This window comes from Drosophila tropicalis, unplaced genomic scaffold (assembly GCF_018151085.1).
Source record: "Drosophila tropicalis isolate 14030-0801.00 unplaced genomic scaffold, ASM1815108v1 contig_463, whole genome shotgun sequence".
Classification (NCBI taxonomy): Eukaryota; Metazoa; Arthropoda; class Insecta; order Diptera; family Drosophilidae; genus Drosophila; species Drosophila tropicalis.
The window spans coordinates 1,807,589-1,828,910 of NW_027172929.1; the positions used below are offsets into that span (position 1 = coordinate 1,807,589).

Sequence of the window (21,322 nt, forward strand, 5' to 3'; positions counted from 1 at the left end):
GTTTGTTGTTGTTCGTAGCAGTTGTAATTAAAAAAAAACAAAAACAAAAATGGAAATCACACCAAATGACCAATTCCCTTATCTATTGGCAAATTGATGAAAAAGGACAGGAAAAGTCAAACAGACTTTGCTCCAATCAAAAACTAAATCCACATCTATTTAAAATTGAACAAAGTCGAAAAATTTACCAGCTTCAGAGTTAAAACTCAATTTGGGAGGGTTTCGTAGGATGAACCAGGATAACCTCTTAGAAGCTTCTCATCTATCTACAATTCCTAATAGCTTTGGATTAGGCTATATACACATGTAACCATATTAAAAGAAGATTGAGATAAATTTAAAGGAACCTCTCTTGTTGGAATCGCAATTGATCTCTGCAGTAGAATATTCGAAAATGACTCTGATTAATGGATTGATACCAAAATGTGAGGCAAACTATGAATCTAAAATAAGTTAAAATTGATTACAAGAAGGCGTCGTAAGCGACTTATTATTAAAAGGAATCATATCAGAGAAAAGATTCGAAATTCTATAAAATGGTTTCTTAGGTTCGATAAACGTGAAATAAATATGTTTATAGGATGATCCAATTACTGTCCCTGATTTTGCTGTGGCTGTCGTTGTGGCTGTTGTTGTTGTTGTTCTCGAATCGATGGCATTATACGAAAATAACCATCAACATAATAGATCTTTGGATCATCTGGTCCACTGCCATCGGGATTCGTTTTCCATGTTATCGTCAAGCATGGCTCATTTTGTTGCGGTGCTTTTGGTATCATTATTTTATAATCCTTTAAATCTTGTGGATTATTGACATTATTCTGTATAACTAATAAGGGTTGATGTATTGGTTGTACTGGCTCTTGATGTGACGATGATAATGTTGGCAATGCTTCCGGCTTTATGTCTACTATTAGTTAAGAAAAAAAAAAAATGATTTTCTTTTATAAATTTTTAGTTTGTTTAAACATGCATCAATGCAATCTCTTACATGGCTGACTCCACGCGCTGGCGGCAATCATCATTGTCATCATCAGCATTTGAAATTTGTGCAATTTATGTGATTTCATAATTTATAAATATAAACAAAACACTAAATGTACATATGTATATGCGTATATTTAAGTATATAGTATAAGTATCTCTCTCGGTTCTAAGCTTATCGATCAACGAATCAGTGGGAACGTCTTTACTCGATGAGTACTCAATTCAAACTGACAACTGAAACGAATTAGTTGAATGTGTGTGGTCATTATCACCTGGTTTCAATTCAAAGTTCTTATCACACTCACTCAAGAAATGAATCAAATCGTATTGAAAAAAAAAACATACATATATTTTATTAATGTATTATTTTTGACAAATTGTAAACAAAGCTCGACCACAGATTGTCTCTGAATGAGCAGAGCATGAACTGATAAAAAACAAAACCCAACATCGAGAACAAAGGAAAATTCTATGCAGCTTTGAGTATTATATATACATACATATTTGTTCGTTTCTGATTTGCAGACACCCTAATAATAAGGGTATATTTAATATATTCTCAATGATATTTAAACAAATCGTTCGAGACTCTCTAATTTAAAAGACTTTTTTCTTTGCCAAAACTCAATTAAATCACAAAAACATAAAGTTCGAAATTATATTCCAAATTTAGAGTACTCAAACTAAAGAGGTTTAGAGGGAATGGAGTTCCTATCAAAGGAAGCTCTTATAAACATAAATAACTATTTTAATGGAATGTAACTGGGATTTTCTTTTCTGCTAATTACAAATCATAGACGAGGAAATCCAGAAAATAATTTGTAAAAATTTCCATTTTTAAGTCCATAAAATGATAAACATTTAAAGTTCACAAAATGTTTGAAACTTTTAACCAAATTCATCTTATTTTTATCCCATTTAACATCTTATGTTAGTAGTATTTTAGGATGCAATAACAAACTAAAGTATTTGTAAATTTGGTCGGTACATTTTTAGTGTGTTATCTCTTTAAGCATTTAAAGGGCATTACAAAGTTCGAAATGTCTCAATTAGATTATAATTTATTGAGTTCATACATTGACCCCCTCGCCGACCCCAAAAGATTATTGCACAAGTCAAAGAAATGCGATTACAAGGGGAATGATTTCTCTCAATGGATTTTTGTTGTTTTTTTAATGTAAGCATGTTAGATGTACATATGTAGACATGGAAATAATTTCTCAAATTTCAGAGCTGCAAAATGTGTAGCTGATTATTTGTCGTAATAAAATATCAAGTAAATACATCTGCAAATAAATGCATAATCGACATTTGTCTAAAATTCAAATTCCCCTTTTTAAATTCTACTGAGACCCTAGGACTTCCGGCTCAGGCCTTAGCACTTCCGACTCAGACCTTAGCACTAATTGGAGTTACACTCAGGCTTTTTAAATTCAACTGCCTGACAAATATGTAGATGGCGCAACTGAGGCAGAAATATGAAATCCATACGGCGACACCGCGCTAATATAACTGTAAAATGTGCCTCGAAAAGTTCATGGTAAAACAAGATTTGCGTTTTTGCATACATACATATTTTGCAACTTTTAACGTAAAGTAAATTTTGTTTTATGTGACTCACCCAAAATTATTTATATGTTTTATTATAATCGATCCATGCAAGTGTAATTACTTTTTTGTAAAAGGCAAGCCAAAAAAATCCATTCCACTACTACGATTTTTTAACATATTTTTTCTCTTTCTTACACACACGTTAAAGGGCATAACTTCCAACATTAGGCATCTCCCTCTCTCTCACTAATGAAGGCATCACTTTCAAAGAGGCTCCGCGCCAAAAACACATGAAAAAAAGCGGGGCTCCTTTTTGGGCTTAATTTAAGTTTATATGTATCCACATCGATCTGCAAAATAGACAATAACATAAACAATGTATTTGTAGTTGGATATGTTTATGTTGTAAGCAAAAGTCTAATTAAATCATTTGTTTAAGGTATTTACCTACAAGGAAATTGTTCGTCCTCATGCCACTTAAAATTTGTCAAAACTAAAACAAAAAAACGCACCAATCTTTTACATTTATCTTTTGTACAAACACATTTCACTACACTTTCACAAGATTTGCAAAACTTTAGCCAGCATATAAAAAAAATAGAAATAACGAATAAATTTCGTACGAATCCTTAAAAACCGATCGCGACAGGTTTAAGTGTTGCAAAATTGTTGCAAATACCCAGAAAACATTTACAATTGACAGGTGGTAAAATGTTAGCCCAATAAGCAAATTTTATGAGAGTTTATTTTGGAAAGATATAATTATTGTTTTATTCTATAATAAATTAAGAGCAGCCAATGGATCTTGAGCACAAAAATAATTCTTAAAACGTGAATGCTTTATTTATCAAGCATTTAAAATTTTAAAATTTAAACTTCCATTAATCATTATCCGTTAAATTGAAATATACTGTTAAATTTAAAATTTCTGTTAACTTTTAACATTTTCCGTTATTTAAAAAAAACAAAAAACGCCTTTAATATGTTTTTGGTTAGTGTCTATTATTAATTTATGGTTTTATTTGTTTAAACATAATTAATTTCATCAAACAGGCAACAGGACCCCGACTTAGGGGAATACGTTTCCATAACAACAACTAATTAGTTTCAATAATTCAACAAAGCATAAAAATAATAAATTACAATTACATTACACATTTTGGGAATCCTGAAATTCCTCTACATTTGTTGGGTTCTTTTTTGATCTTGATACAGTGGCTAAACTTGTTGGATCCTGAAGCAAAACTAAACGCACAAAAGCCAAATTCAATAGGAATGACTGGCCTAGAAGTTCCCGCTGATATCGTTCCATTTGGTGGTACATACTGCACAATTCTGATGGGAAGTGGACATAATCTTCATCTGGCCGTTGCCGATGATCCATCATGGCCAGCATGGTGTCTTCGGTGGAGACTCGCTCAGTGCCGACCAAGTGATGAAAAAGGCGCGACGCAAGAAAACGACGCAAAAAGTAGACATTATGCTTCGATTTGTTTGAACTGCTGGGATCTGCTCTAGCTATCAGAGCATAGCTTATTATGGATGTGATCTGGGCTTTTTGTATATTCACATTTTGCTGGTCAATCGAACCCGGATTACTATTGATTTGAGCCATTTGAGGATTCTCCAAAATATAGCAATCAGCCTCGGGTATCTGATGGATGACGTAAAGACAGCGTCTCGATAATTCGGCCAAATGGAGTTTCTTGTCATTGAGTTCATGATGCTGCCAATGGGTTATTTGTGGACCAGGATACTTGGCATCCAATTCCATGCGGGACCAACTGACAGTTGTAACACCAATGCGTACAGCCACACTAGACTTGATCCGCTTACGTTGATCCTCATCCATGACGGGTGTGCAAAAGGGAACAGAACGGGCTCTTGTCAATTTCAGGTGCGGTTTGTTTGTATTTACATCGGTGTCGAGTAGACTTTTGTAGAACTTCTGCACCACTTTCAGGCCAAATCCTTCGACATAAAGTATGTCATTTAACTCTTTGAGGGGACCATTTTTTAATTTCCAATTATCCAATTTTTTGGCACGGGTCTTGGTTATATCAAAACTGCAGATGATTTTATGTTAATTAAGATATTTTACAATTCATTTATCAGTTTGCACCTTAAAAGATCATCCAAGCTCCGTTCATTGATGATCTGAAGTATCCTGTGGCGTTGGTCCTCGGTGTAAGTTGGCAAATGGACCACATTGTCGAGATCATTGGGCGGGCTTTGTGTGGAGCTGCTGCTACTGCGGCAAACAAGTTGTGTTGTGCTAGCCAAACTCCTTCGCAGAACTCTGCTTACAACTGTGGTCAACATTTTTAGAATTTACGGAATTATCGGTAATTTAAAATTTATATATTCCAGTTGTTGGGCCTCAACATTACAAAACGCCGGCTGCGTAAGTTATTTATTTACTTTAATCAGCTGTGTCCAATTCGTGTCATCTGGCAACGCTGTATTTCGACTATCGCATGCAAGCGATAATCAAGAATAATCGATAACATATCGCACGACTCCCACTATTTGTTATCGGACTCTGCAGTATTTGCTTATCGACTTATTGTCCATCTCTATTTAAAAAAAGTCAGTAGTAGTGCTGGGAAAGTATCGATATTTACCTATATCGATATTTTGATATTTTGTATGGGTCCAGATCGATATATAGATTTTCGTATCGAAATATTTTAACTCCCAAAAATTTAAAAAAAAAAAACGTTCGTATCAAAAACAAAAGATACATTTTTTATTTAAACATAAGTTAACATACGTTTTATATCCTTAAACTACTTCAAAACGATGAATCTATTTCATGAGATCATTCTTTTCCAATTATCTTATTAATGAAAAGCAGCATGTCTACTTGTTGCGATTTAAGACAACTTCTTTTCTCGTTAACGATGTGTCCAGCTTTGCTGAACATTCGTTCACTCTCTGTGGACGTTGCTGGGACGCATAGGAACTTCTTCACGCATCTTTTAAATACGTTATCAGTTGAAATCTGTGAAGAAATTGTTTTAATTAAAAATGTTTTACTCTTATGTTATGTATTTTTTACCTTCCAGTAATCCAATGGAGAAGTATTCTGATCGATTTTTTCCATGTTAAAATATTGCTTTAGTCCCAGTATTGAGTCGACTCGACTACTACGAATTTTTTCAGACTTTTTCTTTTGAAGAAAGTCGAAAAGTGGGTGGTGTTGGTATGTTGGTTTTGGTGCTGGCAGGTTGAAGGATGCTGGACGTGGCTCGGACAATGCGTTGACCATAGAGAGTTCGTTTTCTAAAAATTTCTCCGCTTCGCTTACGTTAAACGGGGATAAAAATCCATCCCTCTTAAAACGAGGGTCCAGGAGTGTTGCTATTCTCGTATTCGAGCGCGACTCGTACTTAAGGAGTCTGTCTTTTGTTCCGCTTATTAAAGTCGTACAAGCAAGCTCACCCTCCTCTGTAGCTACATAGCTTGCCTTTGAGATTTTCAAGATTATGAAGAAGGCCACAGCATACAGGAGGGACCATCGATACGGTGACTAAGTTGCTTGATGATGTGGTCACAGTCGCGTGTTCAAAAGGATACAAAACCTTTTCCAGATCTTCCAGAATGAGAATTTCATCAGCAGATAAGGGCGGTAATGCTTTTGGAGTTTTCAAATTCGTGGTATTTCCACTAGTTTGGCATATTTGGCCACATTTTATACATTTCGCAGACTTGCCATCCGCAGACTTCTGAAAATAATCCCACACCCCATAACATACCACATTTGGTCCTCTTTCGTGGTATATTATCCTCTCCATTATTGTTATCCACGATGTCGCACAAGCGGTAGAATAATATTTACCTTCGCCATTGTCCTTGCCCTTTAAAAACTTCTCCATTTTCACATCACTGCCAACACCAAAATCCTGAATGGAAAAGTGGATTACGTTAGTATTTTAATTATATTGCTAAAATGAATTTGCAATTTACCTTACAGCTTTATCCCGCGTTTTTATTTCAAGTGATTTGAAAATAATGGTCTAGTGATGGCGATATATCGAGTATCGAAGTTAGCAACATCGATATTTTCGATGTCCATGAAAATATCGATGTATCGATACTATATCGACATTTTCCCAGCACTAGTCAGTAGCAATCAGAATGTTTTTTATTGTGGACGCACGGCTGCTGTCACTTTTACTTTTGTTTTTGCCGTTGCGTATATATAAACAATAAAGATTCGTAAATCATTTAATTGAATTAATAACAAAAACAACAACGTTTGCCTCGTTCTAAATTCATCTCATCAAAAGTTGAGCAGAAAATATATACATATAGGGGAATACAGCAAACGAGGAAGAGAGTGAAAGAGAAAGCAGATTCAATTCAATGACAAAAAGAAATTACTCTTAAATCTTAAGGATGACGACGGGCGAATCCTCCTCCAGCAACACTTCCTACAGATATGGCAACAATAACATAAAAAATTCATCCATCACAACAACAGTTCCAACATCTGACGCTGCCAATGCTCAATTAATATCAATCGACCTGGAATCATCAGACTCTAATGCAGATATAATGGATACATCATCCTTACCGCCCAATCTCGATGATGATTCACTGGAGAGTGATGTCCTCCTTATCAATAGCAACGGAAATCGCCGTACACCACGCTCCACAAGCATGACCACCAACACCACCCATAGCATAACCACTAGCACCAGCAGCAGCAGCACCACCATGAACACCGCTTCCTCCACGTCATCTTTTCGTGGGAAATCTCGCAGCAATTCCTGCTGGATGCGTACATATGGGTTTATAACGCGAAACTGGTATTTAGGCTATCTAGTTCCAGCTTCCCTACTTGGTGCTCTTCTACTCATTGGCTGGCTGACAAGAGATTATGCAAAGGAATTGCTTTTCTGGATTGAAACTCAAAATCCATGGATAATCTTTGCCATATTTATGGCTCTGTTTACTCTCGTCTCATTCCCCATTATTGTGGGCTATTTTGTATTACTCTTAACGGCTGGCTATCTATTTGGCTGCTGGCGCGGCTGGTTGACTGTGATTTTGGGTGCAAATCTTGGTATTGCCATTGCCCATACTTTTATTCGCAGCTGTCGTCATCGGATTCCATTACAAAAGTGAGTATCAATATCTACGAATAATGAATACAAATTGTGACAAAGAACTCCAATGACCCCTTTGTATGGTCTATCCATTTCGCATTGTTAAAGCGTTAAAATTATTGTTACTTTGTATATGTTATATAAATATTGAGAAAGTTATGTAAATTGTGGGTGGAGAGGGAGGCAGGCAGCAGCAGGTGTCAGGGGGAGTGGTGGTGGATAAGTGTCAACACCTTGCTCGGCGTGTGCACACGTTTGACTAGTCTAAATAAAGCTTATTGTCTCCACAAAAACACACTAAAGACCAGGCGAATATACTCTGGATGAAATCTTGAAACCCCTTTCGAGTATACTCGTATATGTACATATATGTTGAGTATTCAAAGCACATTGAGTTTTCGAATGAAAAGACACATTCAATCCCATTATGAAGCAAATAAATTTGACTCAAAACTAAATACAAATACTAATTTAACATTATTCATATATATTCATATTCGTGTATTGGACACAGTGAATTTTCGAATCATATTTGTTTTTTTTTTTTACGAGTATATGAGTATTCGAAGAGCTGTGAGTACTAATGATTCATTTTTTGTTACTTTGATTGAATTGGGTACTCATCTTTGTATTTGATTATGAGTAGAAATTAACGAATACTCAGAGTAAACAAAATTCACCCGGACAACTCGAGTTTTCATGTAAATTTTATATAGTAAACCATTTCCATAACGTCTTAAGTTCAAACTCTATTGTTTTTTGTCAACATCATTTATTTTTAATTTATTAGTTTTATTCTCTTGCAATGCAGTGCAAACGAAATTTAAATTATTTGTTAAAATACTTACACCATGGCTATCGCAATTTAGCTTCGGTGGCCGTCGCAGATGATGTCTGTGATGTGTATCTGTCATTACCCACCAATCCTGAGTCGCGATTGGTTAGGGAGCTTGAACCGCAGGCGTTGCCTGCTCTACGACAACGACTTTATCACGAAACATTGGCCCAAACCTATGCCCGAGAGCAAAATCAATTCTACGATTCTCTGATGAAGAATGAATTCTGTATACGTCGTCTAATGACCATGAGGACTTTGAATGGCTACAAACAGTCTTTAATGGAAAAGACGAAATTCAGTTCACAAGGTTTATTTGCCCATGTATTGGTAATAGGCGGAGTAGAAGAGATTCCACCGGCAGCTCTTGGTTATCCTTTTATGCAGAATGCTGATTTTCAATATCTTTGTAATTATTCGAAACCTGGTGGAGTTTTAATTATTCTACTCAATCGCAGAAAGCAATTGAAAACTTATCTCTTTGAGACATTGAAAGACCCATCGGCTGGGTGTGTGGATCCAAACATGTTTCATGTCGATAAAATCTACGGAATTGAAAAGCTAAAGGAGAAATTACGTCATTTGGTCAGCGAGTATTATCCAGAGTTATGGTTTGGCAACAAAAGTGGATATTGTTATCGTATGGTCCAAGAAGTAGCTGACGAATTGAAATGGGCAGTGCAATGTCCACTTTTCGGCTTGCTCTATAGTCGATCTTTAAAAACGGATTATGAAATTGAATGCATAAAGATGGCAAGTGCCATAGCCGCCCAGTCAATGCAAGAGTTGATAGATGAACATGGCGTAAATTGGGATGATCACAAATTGAAGGCATTTTTCGATTATCAATGTCGCCAACGGGAGGGCCATCGATTTGATGACCAACTTAAAGTGGATTGTAAAAATGGCTTGTGGCTAATGGAGGCAAGTTGTCAATATGCCAACTATTGGGGCAGTATAGCACGTTGTTGGCCCATCAATGGACGGTTCAGTCCACCCCAAAAAGTGCTCTATGAAATTCTAGTTCAGCTGCGTAACGAAATTTGCAATATGATAGAAGAGATGCAATTCTCTGCCCGTTGCTCATGTCGTAGTCCTTTAGATCTGCAGGCTGCCTATGCAGTGCTATTGGCAAAACATCTAAAAGACTTAAGAGTTTTGTCCAACGATTGCGGGGACGAAAACACGGAACAACAGATTTGTTGCACACCGAATGTGATCAGGCATATTGGTCTACTTCCTGCGGAAGGGAATGCCAAACTTCTTAAATATTGTCTTAGACCGGGCAATGTTTTGACTCTACAAATGACCATAGCCATACCAGATACTTGTATACAGGCCTCTCCCGAATTTCGTGGTGTCATTTGCATGTTGGGTGACAATCTTCTGATCAAAGATGACTATAAAGTTGAATTTTTGACCAATGAGTGTGTTAGCCAATGTCATGAGGTTGAAACTTTTCGTTATACTGGTTTGCATGGCAAAAGAAATGTTCTGGAACGTAATGAAGCTTAACTGACCTTGTCCGGCAAAAATATTCTTTATTAATTGACCAAGCGTATTAAATAAAGAAAAAAAATGCAATCAACCAACTGATAAGACCCCAAATAGACCTTACGTAAATACATACAAATACATTCATTTACTCAACCATTTTTCTTTTTGGCATTAAAGTTGTATTTTTGTTAGTCACACTTAAGATTGATCGAGCTCCCAAATAGAAAAGCCTCTAAAACGAGGCAACTTTTTTTTTTAGCGAAATGTTGATAAACATTTAAATAGTATAAATCCCCCCTTCCCACAAAATGTAACGTATCAAAACTATGATAACAAGAATTTTTGCCATTTTATTAGCACAGCTGCGAAATATCACACATAGCAATAAAGAAGAAGAAATTCTCTTAATTCCTATGAAAACTCATGATAAAGGTGTACGCAAATGTATCCATGGTGAAAGAGCTGCCATAAATCTGAATTAGTTTCATTAAAATATTTGTATATACACACTCCGCGTCATTAGTTTAGCTTAGCTTAATTTATTTAATGTTCAATCTAAACTATTTGAATTGGCAATCTGTCGGGAAAGATCTTTCATAGGTCATTCTGAAATTTCATTAAATTGTTTTACACTCCCCATCATTAGTTTAGTTTCATCATCTTTCTCTAATGTTCAAGCTAAGCCATGAAATGATTTCTTTATAGAGCCAAATCACTGTGTTTGTGTGCTTTTTATTGCTCAATCGTTCAATATAATTAAACCAGTAACCAAAACAACAACTACAACAAAACATACACACACACCACCTCAACCCAAAATGGATAAATGTATCGGCTGTGTGATAAAAATCTACATTTAGGGTAGTTGTTAGAGCAATTTAACCTAATTGACTTATCGAACCAAATCAAAGGCACACGGTGGCGTTGGTTTTGGTAATCAAATGAAAACAATATGTCATAATTTGTTAATGACCACCTCTCCTCACTGACAATCCTTCCCCAATTATGGCCCAAAATGCCTATTAATTATCATTTCGGTTTTTTGTTCTCTTCTGTTCTATAGATTAATCAAAAATGAGACTGGACGTGCCATAATGCGTGTTATATCTGGGCCAAAGGCATTTAAAGTGGTCTTCTTTACACGTCTCACTCCGATACCCTTTGGACTGCAGAATGTGATATTTGGTGTAAGTTGATAAAAAGAAAAGAAAAGGAGTTAAGTTATGTAAGAGAGTAAATTTTATAGCTCCAAATTCCAAAAGCTGTTGCCTTTCTTCTCTTCTTTAGTTAGATAACCATTTGCAAAAGTTGTATATGATTTGTTTTTATGTTAATTATGAATATTTGCCTCTTGAAATTCCCTGTCCTTAATGGCCAGACAAATTTTCAAAGCATTTAATGGTTAAATTTTGACTACAATACTTTAATTTCAAAGAATATTATAATTTTAACAGACAAGTCAGACATATCAGACAGTCATAAGCAAAATTAGTTAGGCAAAGTGAGCTTTTCTTTATTTATTTACAATTTTTTTGATATCAATATTTGCTTGAAGTCCATATTTCCTTTTGACTTGCAAATAATTAATATAAATTACAGTATTTTAAGCATTAATTTCTATAAATTAAATCAAAGTAAAAATCAGACAAAAATAACAATTCTCTTTACTCAAAGTTGTCCATCGAATCATTAAATCTTTAAATTCACTTCTTTTCGAAATGAATCATGAAGTAAAGAAAGGCCATAGAAAATAATTTCACATGTTACTTACAACTAAAATATATATAAAAGGTAAACAGTTTTACTATAAGTGGTTGCCCTTCAGTTTCTATTCCATATCATGAAAATAGCCAAGTAATGTTTTTTTTTGAGTCAATATTTAGTCACAGACAAGTGACACATAAGAAATTAGATTGTAAAACCAGTTTTTTTTTGTATTGTTCTGTTTGTTAATGATGCAATCGAATAAATTTTAACAAAATTCTCATTCCCCTCTCCTCCTCCTCTCTCTCTGTTTGTACTTGTAGATCAGTTCAATTAACACTGCGGACTATCATGTGGCTACATTATTGGGCCTATTACCAGCCCAGACAATAAATGTCTATTTGGGATCCACCTTGCGTTCGATGCATGAAGTTCTCAATGATAATGAGACAAAACTAACTGGTTACATAAGCTTTGTGTTCGAGGTAAGTTGCATTTTGAAGTGTCCTCACAATTTGCAATTGATTTTCTTTTTGATTTGCCAGGTAATTTGCGGTGTTTGTCTCATGTTTTGGGTGATACAGAAAGCGCGTAAAGAGCTCGCGGATACTTTGCTCGCAGTCGATTATGCCAATGCTAATGGCAAGCCACTGGATATACAAGTTTAGCAGTAGAAATCTACTGCACGATTAAAGACTGCAATATTTAAATCGAATTATGGTAATTAAATTACTTAATTTTAAGCAATTGATACCAAAAAAAAAAACACATAAGAAGGGAAATCACAAATAATTACATATATATTTCTTTTTGTTTTTGTCATTATTTGTACAAAATGCTCTCTCTCAACAAAAAAGAAGAAAACAAATAGATATATACATATACATATGCTGTGCCTGAAAATATTAAGTTATAAAAAAAAAAGATCACCTCAAATTGCTCACACACACAAACACAAATACCGAATTCTAAGTACAAAAACTCTTAACTAAACTCTTAACTAAAACTAAAAACTATAAGCAAAGAAACTGAAGGAAAAAAGGAATGAAAGAATGTTAATCGATTTATCTATCTGTAATGTAACGCCAACTGCGTTGTCTTTTGTTTATATATCGATCCAAAATGCTTTCGAGTACATTTGTGGTGAACTTTACATCATCCAAGCTAATGCATAATGGTGGATATATATTGAGTACCTAGAAAAAAGGCATTCAATTCATTTCAAAATCATCAGTTGGTACACAAGGCATAGGGAACTTTGCCCCCTAAAGTATGCAATGAACCACTAGCCACTAAATTTGTTAGAAATTTGTCTATTGCATACTTTTTGGGGGTGTAGAATTACCCGCCCTAGATAATAGTTAATATATTGTATGTTGACAAACTTTTACAATAATTTCAATTAATGTTATTTTTTTCTTCCTTTTTTTTTAATATTACCTTAAAAAAGAAATGATAATACCTTAAATACTATAAATACCAGTTGAAATGTTTTCATCAAAATATTAGAGATAAATTTTAAGTATAATGTTTTTTGGGCCCACAATGTGTCTCAGGAGTGTTAAATTTGTTAATTAACTTTGATCCTTGATGATATTTGGAGCTTTAACACAAAACAACAAAAACAAATACCGTGTACATATGACAACCGCTAAGATCGGCCAATTATAAAATAATAATCAAATAGCAAATCAATATATATATATTTATTATAAACCAATTTGTTAAATGTTAGTTTTTTTTTTTTTTTGTTTATTTTTTGTATACTAACTGAATCAGCCTTTGGACAAAAGAGATGACAACTTTTGTTTTGTTTTGGTTTTACTAACGTTTTTTAAGCATTTAGATATTTGTTTTTATATATGTATGTATATGTATCCCAGTGATTAATGCCAAATTGCAAATTAAAAATTCGTCTTATTTTTCGATTGGAAAATCCTTTGTTAATTATGATATTATCATGCACAATTTAGTGGCTTGGCTTGGACAATTTGATGGCTTGATCTAGGACATCCGTGGCAAATTGAACATCGTTGCGATCGATGCACATTGGTGGTTTAATGCGGAAGACCTGGGGAAGGGGGTGGGGGGTTAAAAATGAAAAAGAAAGAGAGAGAGAGAGAGAAGGTGATGAGCCCACAAATGATGTTAGATGACAATCACATGCTTGATGCAAATTTGAAAGCAGACTTACATTTCCATCGAGACCGCCGCGTCCGAATAGTACGCCCAGATCCTTGCATTTCTCCCAGATCTCAAGGACATGCGGCATGGGAAGTGGCGTCTTTTTCTCGCGATCGGCAACCAATTCGACACCAATCATCAGACCCTTGCCTCGCACATCGCCAATGACATCATGACGTTGCTGCAGTTCGTTCAGGCATTTCAGGAAATAGGTGCCCACATTTCTGCAATTTGATTGCAATTGCTCCTCCTCGATCACCTCGAGTACAGACATTCCCACAGCACTGGCCATGGGATTGCCACCAAAGGTATTGAAATGCAAGGCTTTGTTCAGGCAGGAGGCAATCTCGGGTGTGGTTACCACAGCAGCCAAGGGGAAACCATTGCCAATGCCCTTGGCCATGGTGACGATATCCGGTTGATAGTCATGCGCCTCAAAGCCCCAGAAATGTTCTCCGGTCCGTCCGAAACCAGTTTGCACCTCATCGGCCACAAAGAGTCCACCGTTGGCACGGACCAGAGCGGCGGCACGTTTCAAATATCCCCGGGGATATTGTACAGTGCCACCCACACCCTGTATGGATTCGGCAAACATGGCTGCCACTTTGCCCCTTGGCAGCGAATACTTAAAGACCTCCTCCAATTCCTTATAATAGGCCAGACCGGCTTGGCATTCATCTGCCGGACTGGCGCAGTTGCAGGTTCTGTGTGTCTGTATAGGTGAATCTCGACATGCCGAGCCACCCCATAGCCCACGATAGGGATCAGGATTCATTACATGCACTATGCCACTGTTTACCCCAGGCAGAGGATAACGCCACGACGAATGAGCCGTCAGGCCCATTGTGTATGGCGACATGCCATGATAGGCATTGCGAAAGGTAAGTATATCCTGATTACCCGTGTGCAAACGGGCCAACAGCATGGCCAAGTCATTTGCCTCCGAACCGGAATTGACAAAACAAACTGTCTTCAAATTGCCAGGCATTTTGGCCACCAATTTCTCAGCATACTCATGAATCTTGGGATGCATATAAATGTTGGTTGTATGCCAAAGTTTAGCAATTTGATCACTCAACGCTTTGTTCACTTTCCTAAAAATAATATGGAAGTCAGTTAAATCAATCGAAATTGGAGCAAAGCATTTCAACTCACGGATGACAATGGCCAACAGAGACTGTTACAATGCCGCCAAACATATCCAAATACCGACGACCCTCATGATCGTATAGCCATTGCATGTGTCCGGCATGTATGACCAATGGCTTCTTAAAGTGGGCCAACAAATTGGGCGTCAAATGAGCTTGACGTGTCTTCAATATCTGTTCGTAACTGGGTCCCACATATTCAGGTCCTTGATGCTCACATTCAGGTAATTGACTTGACTGATTTGTTCTTGTGGTAAGTAGCCGTGTGGCCTGAGCTGCAAAACAGTTTTAAATACAACAGGTGAAAGTTTAAGCAATGCATTTAAATATTTAAGTGCATTTAATTAACTTTAAAATCTTCTAATTTAGTCTCTCCTTTTATAGCCAATTGTGATTATGTCTTACCTTAAAGACATTAATTGATCATGATTCTTAAACAAAATAAGTTATCATCTTATAAACAAGATGCGAACAGAAAAAATGTGTCAAGACTTAATTTCTTTGACATTTTGGCTCAAAGCTCATGGAACAGACGGGATATAGAGGCTACATGTCTTTCCAACATTTGTAGCCCGTTCGATTCTAAGAAACTTTGTAGAAGAAAGTTTAAACAAAAAATTTATATTTTAGAAGTTAGAAAGAAATGAAAAAAAAAACCCTTTTCTTGCCATTAATTCAGTTTAGGTTTAAAGTCTATAAAAATATGAAATATTATAATAAACTTCAAAAATATGGAACACACAATGTCCTTTATTAAATGAGAAAGGAGATTTTACTTTGTTTAAATGTTTTTTTTTGTCAAATTTTCCTTAGATTTGTCATAAATCATCATCTGTGAGTAGAGGGTATCAAAAAACAGATGTGCAATCGGGTGATTTCTATGCTATCTGCTTCCCCTCCTGTCCCAAAAACATTTTCTTTTTTTTTTTCTATTTTCAACTGATAAGAATTGATTACCCCCCACGAAAAGCCTAGGGTACTGCCATACAAATTATGTTCATAGTGAAGAAAGGCAGAAAATAATCAACAAACTTATCAACAAATTAAAATTATCGCTGGCATAGCGTGGGGGGAGGGGGTATGTTTGGGGGGGGACTAGTTTGTATCAAGGTGGGGCCACGTGCTCCAGATGAGACGAGAGAACAAGAGATTACTATAAATCAAATCTATATACATACATATAATTTTATATATGTACATAGATGCGATTATTAGAAATTGATAAACAAGTTTCTTAATAACTTGAAATTGATTTGGCCAAAATAAAATGTGTGTGAGAGAGAGAGATACTCAAAGTATATTCCCCTTAATTAAAGACAAATTAACTTACCGGTTAATCTTCTTGACATCATATTCTATATGTACACCCAAACTCAAAAGGTAATTTCAACTGGCAAGCCAAGAAAAAGAACAAAAAAATAACTAAAAATAAAACACAACTGTGCCTCCCGATGTCGGTGGAGCAACTGAACTGAAAATTATAATCAAGATTAAAATGGAAATGGAAGTGAAATGCCTCTCCCAGGTGTTGGCCCCTTCTCACTTTCACCTTGTCTGCTTGTTGTGTGGTTATCCAGAGAGTGGCCAAGAGAGTCCCAGATTATGTCCGACTGCTCACTTCACTTTGTCAAGGTTAGAAGCCTTTTACTTTCCGCTGTAAATTAAATTGGATTTCTGTAAAGTTAATTCCCTTTATATGCCATACTTAATCAGTATGTAAATGTTGTAATTTTCAGAAAAAAAAATAAAACCTCAGTACTTTGAAATCAGAAAGGAGAGATTCAAATGCATACCGAACATTGTATGCCCTTTAATAGAGAAAAGATTCTTAATTGGTGACAAAAGCAAAATGTATATAAGGAAGAACAATTTTATTGCAGTTATCTCATTTAAAGCAAGAAACAGAAACAAATCTAAAAATAAGTTTTCCATGATTAGATTAAGTGCTGGATCCATAAAAAAAGGTATTCGTATATTTATTCAAGAAGTTATACACAATGGTAATTCAACTCCTCTCTCCATGCTAAGCTGCTGAAAAAACAGTTGGCTATCTCTCTCGCACCCATAACACTTAAATGCATTTGTACGTTTTTTCCCCGATAATTCCTGAAAACCTGAAAAGATTAGTTGGCAAAAGAAACAGAGACAGGAATTTTTTTTTAAAGTTTATTAGACTGAAATGATTTTAAAAACAAATACATAATAAATAAAAGAGAGTAAAAAACCTTAAAAACAGAGCTAATAATTAAATTGAAAAAAAAAAAACATTTTAAAAAGTGTTCAGAGCTTTAGTTAGCCTTATTTTTTTATGCATTACTCGCATAAAAGTAAAATGTTTAGATTAAATTAATTAATAATCTATTCCATTCCCAAAAAAATCATAAGCTACACGAATACAAATGAAGAGAATAAAATTTTTTAATTTTTTTTTTTTTTAAATATTTAAATATACAAGAAACTCTTCTTAATATAGTTCAAAGTTAATTTTATTTATTTTTTATGTTGGGATTAAAACGAAATAAGATAAAACATGTAAATACAACAAAATCATAATAATAATAATAAAAAAAATGTATTATTTAGCTTATCTTTTAGTTTTCGTAATGCTAATCAAACAGAGTAAGTAAGAACACTTTGCCATTGAGTTTTGTTTCCTGAAAATCGTGTCAAAACGAACGAAGAAGAAGAAAAAGTTCATATATATTTTTGATTTTTCCATATGTAAATTTTATTCAAGCACAAAACAACACAAGTTGCACGGGTTTTGTTTGTTCTTGCATTTGCTTAAAACAAAAATATTTCTTATGTTTCTGAGTGTGTGTGTGTGTGTATCAATCTAATTGAATTTGTGTAGATCTCTGAAATATGCACAGATTCGATTTAGATGATATATGTATGTAAATGTTTGTGTTGTGTTGTGTGTTTGTCGTTTTTTTGTTTTTTTAATTTACAATTTTCAGTAGCTTTTTGTTTTTTGTGTTACATATTTGTACAACATATTTGTTTATGTATGCTAAAATTTATCATAGTACAAGAATTACATAATGCTTTGTTCCGGCATCTCTAGACTTCTCTTCACTAATTCAACCAGCATCACCAGCTCTGCGCTTTGATTTATCGCCTATCTCACATCTTACATCCTGCTATTACCCATTTGTGTATATAGATCGGTTCTATTTATTTTATCCACGTCCAAGCAACCAAAAATTTTATTGAGACATTAAAAACTAAACGAACCTAAAGATAAAGCGCTAAAAGAGTGGCTATAATTATTTGTTTCAAGGATCTGGGATTTCCTCGTGGACTGGTGTGGGAAAGTGGGGGGCGGGGGGTTGGGATTCGGCTGTCACGCTGTGTTGTTTAGTTAAAATCGGTATAGGGATCAGGACTTCTGGGCGTTGATGTTGACTGCGATTTTTGTTGTTGTTGTTGTTGTTGTTGCTGCTGCTGCTGTTGCTGAACTCCTGGCGGCTGTTCCAAATTGGCAGCCATTTGTCTGAGATTATCCACACCAGCCAGAAGTTGTCTACATGAAGAAAGAAATCAATAATCAATCAATTTGAATACATTTTGAAGAGTTTTGATTAATAAAAACGAAAACTTACCTTAAGTTCTGTTCGGCATTATCAGCTGCACGCAGTAAATCTCTTGATAATTGATGCGTTCTGGACGGAGGGCGTGTAGTTGCTGTTGTTGTTGTAGAGCTACTTGCACCACTATTGCTGATACTGCCACCTCCTGGAGTGTTAACAATGCTTTCACCTTCAACGCCTTCCAGGCTAGCTGTACCACCGACAGCGCCATCTGAGGAGCTTCTATTCACACCTCCACTGGCTCGAATAGAAAGAAGCTCGGCCTACAAATGATAAAAAATAGATTTTTGGGATTAAAAGTTAATTGAGAGTAAGTGGAAAATATTTGTTTACCTCTAGTTGAACCACCTGACGCCTTAATCTTTGGGTAGTCTGAGCATTTGCACTACTAGCCATGGCTTCTCGTCGTCGTTGCGCCTCGACCAGTTGGATTAACTGCTGCTCAGAATCCTGGGCTCGTCTCGATTGCGCTTGTAGTTCCACTCTCAATTCCTGCAATTCACGCTGCAGTCGTTCATTTTCCAGCCGCAGAGCAGCTGTTGCTTCCTGTTGTTGTTGCTGCTGCTGCTGCTGGAGCGGCGGTGGCGAGTCCATTGAATTGAAAGGTAAGCCGATGGCTACATCGGCCAGACGTTGGGACGAATGAAGGATAGGGCCATCGGCTAAGAAATCTGGCAGCATTTTCACAGTTGATCCAGTTCCTAGCTCCGAAGATGATGAAACGGCACAGGGAGCTGTAAAGAGGGAACACGATGCTCCTATTGGGGGAGCTGGTAGAGAACTACAGCTTTGGGCAGCACTAGGCAGGGAAAGGGCGCCGATTGCTCGATCAAGCGGTGCCTCGGCAGCACCTAAAGGTGAATTCGGTGGCGAGCACCAAGTGGGTGCACCATCAGGCAAATGGTCTTGCACAAAATCTGGTAGACCACCACCACCATTGGAGGATCCGCTCGCTGTACTCGTTTTCGCCATATCTAATGGCAAATCTAGTTTCAATTTCGGAGGCGGAGCTGCTAAAACCAAACGATTCGGTCGCAAGTCCCGATTCCCAGATAAAGGACGGCGACGTGGCGATGACGATGATCCGATTGACGTTGATGAGGAGGAACATGCCGTATCGTAGCTGGAATAAGACCGTGGCACATATCGCGTATGACCCGAACTTGATGTCTGTAAATTTGAAGCAGCCGATGGGAAAATATCTGTCAAAATAAATTGAAAACGTTTAGGTTTAACGATTCGTGCCTTTAAGCATTTAGTCATACATTCACTTACCATCGTCTCCCAACCGCTCATCATAGAGACGGGTATTGCGCACTTGTGACAAAGCAACATGATCGCCATCATAATCTTCGTTTTGATGCAGACGAAGATCAGGACGATGGATACGACTTCCAGTGATACCAGGCCCTGAACCACATGCTGCATATTCCGCAAGACTCGCCTGCGAGTCAAAGGAACTGAAACGTGGCGAACGCTTCATTTTCGAGGACGCAGAAGATGCACCACCCCCCGCCACCACCACTACCTCCATTCTCTGGAGTTCCTTGCATATACGATGCTGAAACGGATTGCGGAACCTTCGGTCTGGCTCCTGTTGAAGTCTGTACTGCCGTATCCACAGATGTAACCGTGCTGGAGGGAGCTGTCACTGTTCCACTACTATTGAGAAAATGCTTAAACGAAAATGATGAGGGTGGCGCTGCTCCGCCACCAACAGATGAGGCGGACGATGATGTGCAAGCTCGGTTATCCATATAGCTGCTATAGCCCCCACCAATAACACCCGACTTAAGACATAAATCGGCAACAAGATCATTCACTCCGCCATGGGAGCTCGTTAGGGCATCATTGTCTAGCCTAATTTGTCTATCGCCGCCGCCTCCAACTAGATCTGCAGCTAGCTCAGTTCCTCCTCCTTCAATGCCACCGCCACCGCCACCCTCTCTAACAACACCTCCTGCTCCTGTCAGGTCACTATGTTGTTGTTGTTGCTCTTGTTCTTGTCGATTAACCGTATCCTCTGTATTGCCATTGTTGCCATTGGCCATTGACGCTCTGTGAAGCTCTACTCCTGGATCAGTAGTCCCAAGAATGTATATAACAACAAATTTAATCTATTTGACTACGTCGAAAGTGCATTGGCCTCCGTTTTTCTGAAGAAAAAAAATTGAAATTTATCCAGGCCGACGTCTAGTGATGACACATGTTACCTTCGATAATTGTTATCGACATGGCGGTGGCAACTGTCGCCATATTTGGCGGGGAATTCAATTGCGCATGGCCCATATGGTTGTATTAGCCAAGTCAAATCACAAACTACTTTCTGTTGCCAGCCAAAACGTTTCTGCTTTATTTTGGCTTGAGCTTTTCATTGGATTTTTGAAGTCAATTTATCCCATTTAGAATAATTCCCTTTGGTGAGGTGAGTGCTTCTGGTATAATGGATTTTTAACCCACTTCCACACAGACTAAGCGTACATTTTGCTTTCAACTTTCCCAAATAAACAGCTCTTTTTCATTCGTTCACTCTTCTTTTATTGAATAATTTAGCATTTAGTTGTAATATAATTAAAAAGTGTTACATTGTGTATGTTTTTACAAAACAGGACCTAAATTTAGTTGTTGAAAACAGGTTACGGCTGCATAAGTCGCAAGACCACCTGATAGACAACTCCGGCAGACTAATTTTCGCATCCATCATCGGCT

The 21,322-nt window shown here is 36.6% G+C and overlaps 5 protein-coding genes across 6 annotated transcripts; 1 reads left to right on the forward strand and 4 right to left on the reverse strand.

Moving 5' to 3' along the window:
• Nucleotides 1–463: 463 nt before the first annotated feature.
• LOC137574863 (uncharacterized) lies at nt 464–1,221 on the reverse strand. The gene is made up of 2 exons (XM_068287317.1): nt 992–1,221; nt 464–910 (listed from the first exon to the last, which is right to left on the reverse strand). Exons 1-2 carry the CDS (start codon nt 1,068–1,070, stop codon nt 591–593), a joined length of 399 nt encoding a protein of 132 aa, XP_068143418.1. The 5' UTR covers nt 1,071–1,221; the 3' UTR covers nt 464–590.
• A 2,302-nt stretch (nt 1,222–3,523) lies between these two features.
• LOC137574852 (uncharacterized) lies at nt 3,524–4,976 on the reverse strand. The gene is made up of 2 exons (XM_068287304.1): nt 4,661–4,976; nt 3,524–4,604 (listed from the first exon to the last, which is right to left on the reverse strand). The coding sequence occupies exons 1-2, from the start codon at nt 4,858–4,860 to the stop codon at nt 3,689–3,691; spliced, it is 1,116 nt and encodes a 371-aa protein (XP_068143405.1). The 5' UTR covers nt 4,861–4,976; the 3' UTR covers nt 3,524–3,688.
• A 1,697-nt stretch (nt 4,977–6,673) lies between these two features.
• LOC137574851 (transmembrane protein 64) lies at nt 6,674–13,408 on the forward strand. The gene is made up of 4 exons (XM_068287303.1): nt 6,674–7,667; nt 11,048–11,171; nt 12,012–12,173; nt 12,234–13,408. Exons 1-4 carry the CDS (start codon nt 6,940–6,942, stop codon nt 12,354–12,356), a joined length of 1,137 nt encoding a protein of 378 aa, XP_068143404.1. The 5' UTR covers nt 6,674–6,939; the 3' UTR covers nt 12,357–13,408.
• Nucleotides 12,466–16,477, reverse strand: LOC137574849 (alanine--glyoxylate aminotransferase 2, mitochondrial). 2 transcript variants are annotated; one of them, XM_068287295.1, is made up of 4 exons: nt 16,351–16,477; nt 15,028–15,295; nt 13,883–14,966; nt 12,466–12,884 (listed from the first exon to the last, which is right to left on the reverse strand). In XM_068287295.1, the coding sequence occupies exons 1-4, from the start codon at nt 16,370–16,372 to the stop codon at nt 12,753–12,755; spliced, it is 1,506 nt and encodes a 501-aa protein (XP_068143396.1). In that variant the 5' UTR covers nt 16,373–16,477; the 3' UTR covers nt 12,466–12,752. The 2 variants fall into 2 exon arrangements, with proteins under 2 accessions (XP_068143396.1, XP_068143397.1); XM_068287296.1 differs by lacking the exon at nt 12,466–12,884 and adding an exon at nt 13,492–13,759.
• Nucleotides 16,478–17,723: 1,246 nt separating this feature from the next.
• Nucleotides 17,724–20,810, reverse strand: l(3)04053 (lethal (3) 04053). The gene is given in 5 exon segments (XM_068287294.1): nt 17,724–18,546; nt 18,626–18,876; nt 18,947–19,815; nt 19,889–20,114; nt 20,116–20,810. Coding segments are annotated over 5 exon segments (2,061 nt in total). The 5' UTR covers nt 20,665–20,810; the 3' UTR covers nt 17,724–18,380.
• Nucleotides 20,811–21,322: the final 512 nt, after the last annotated feature.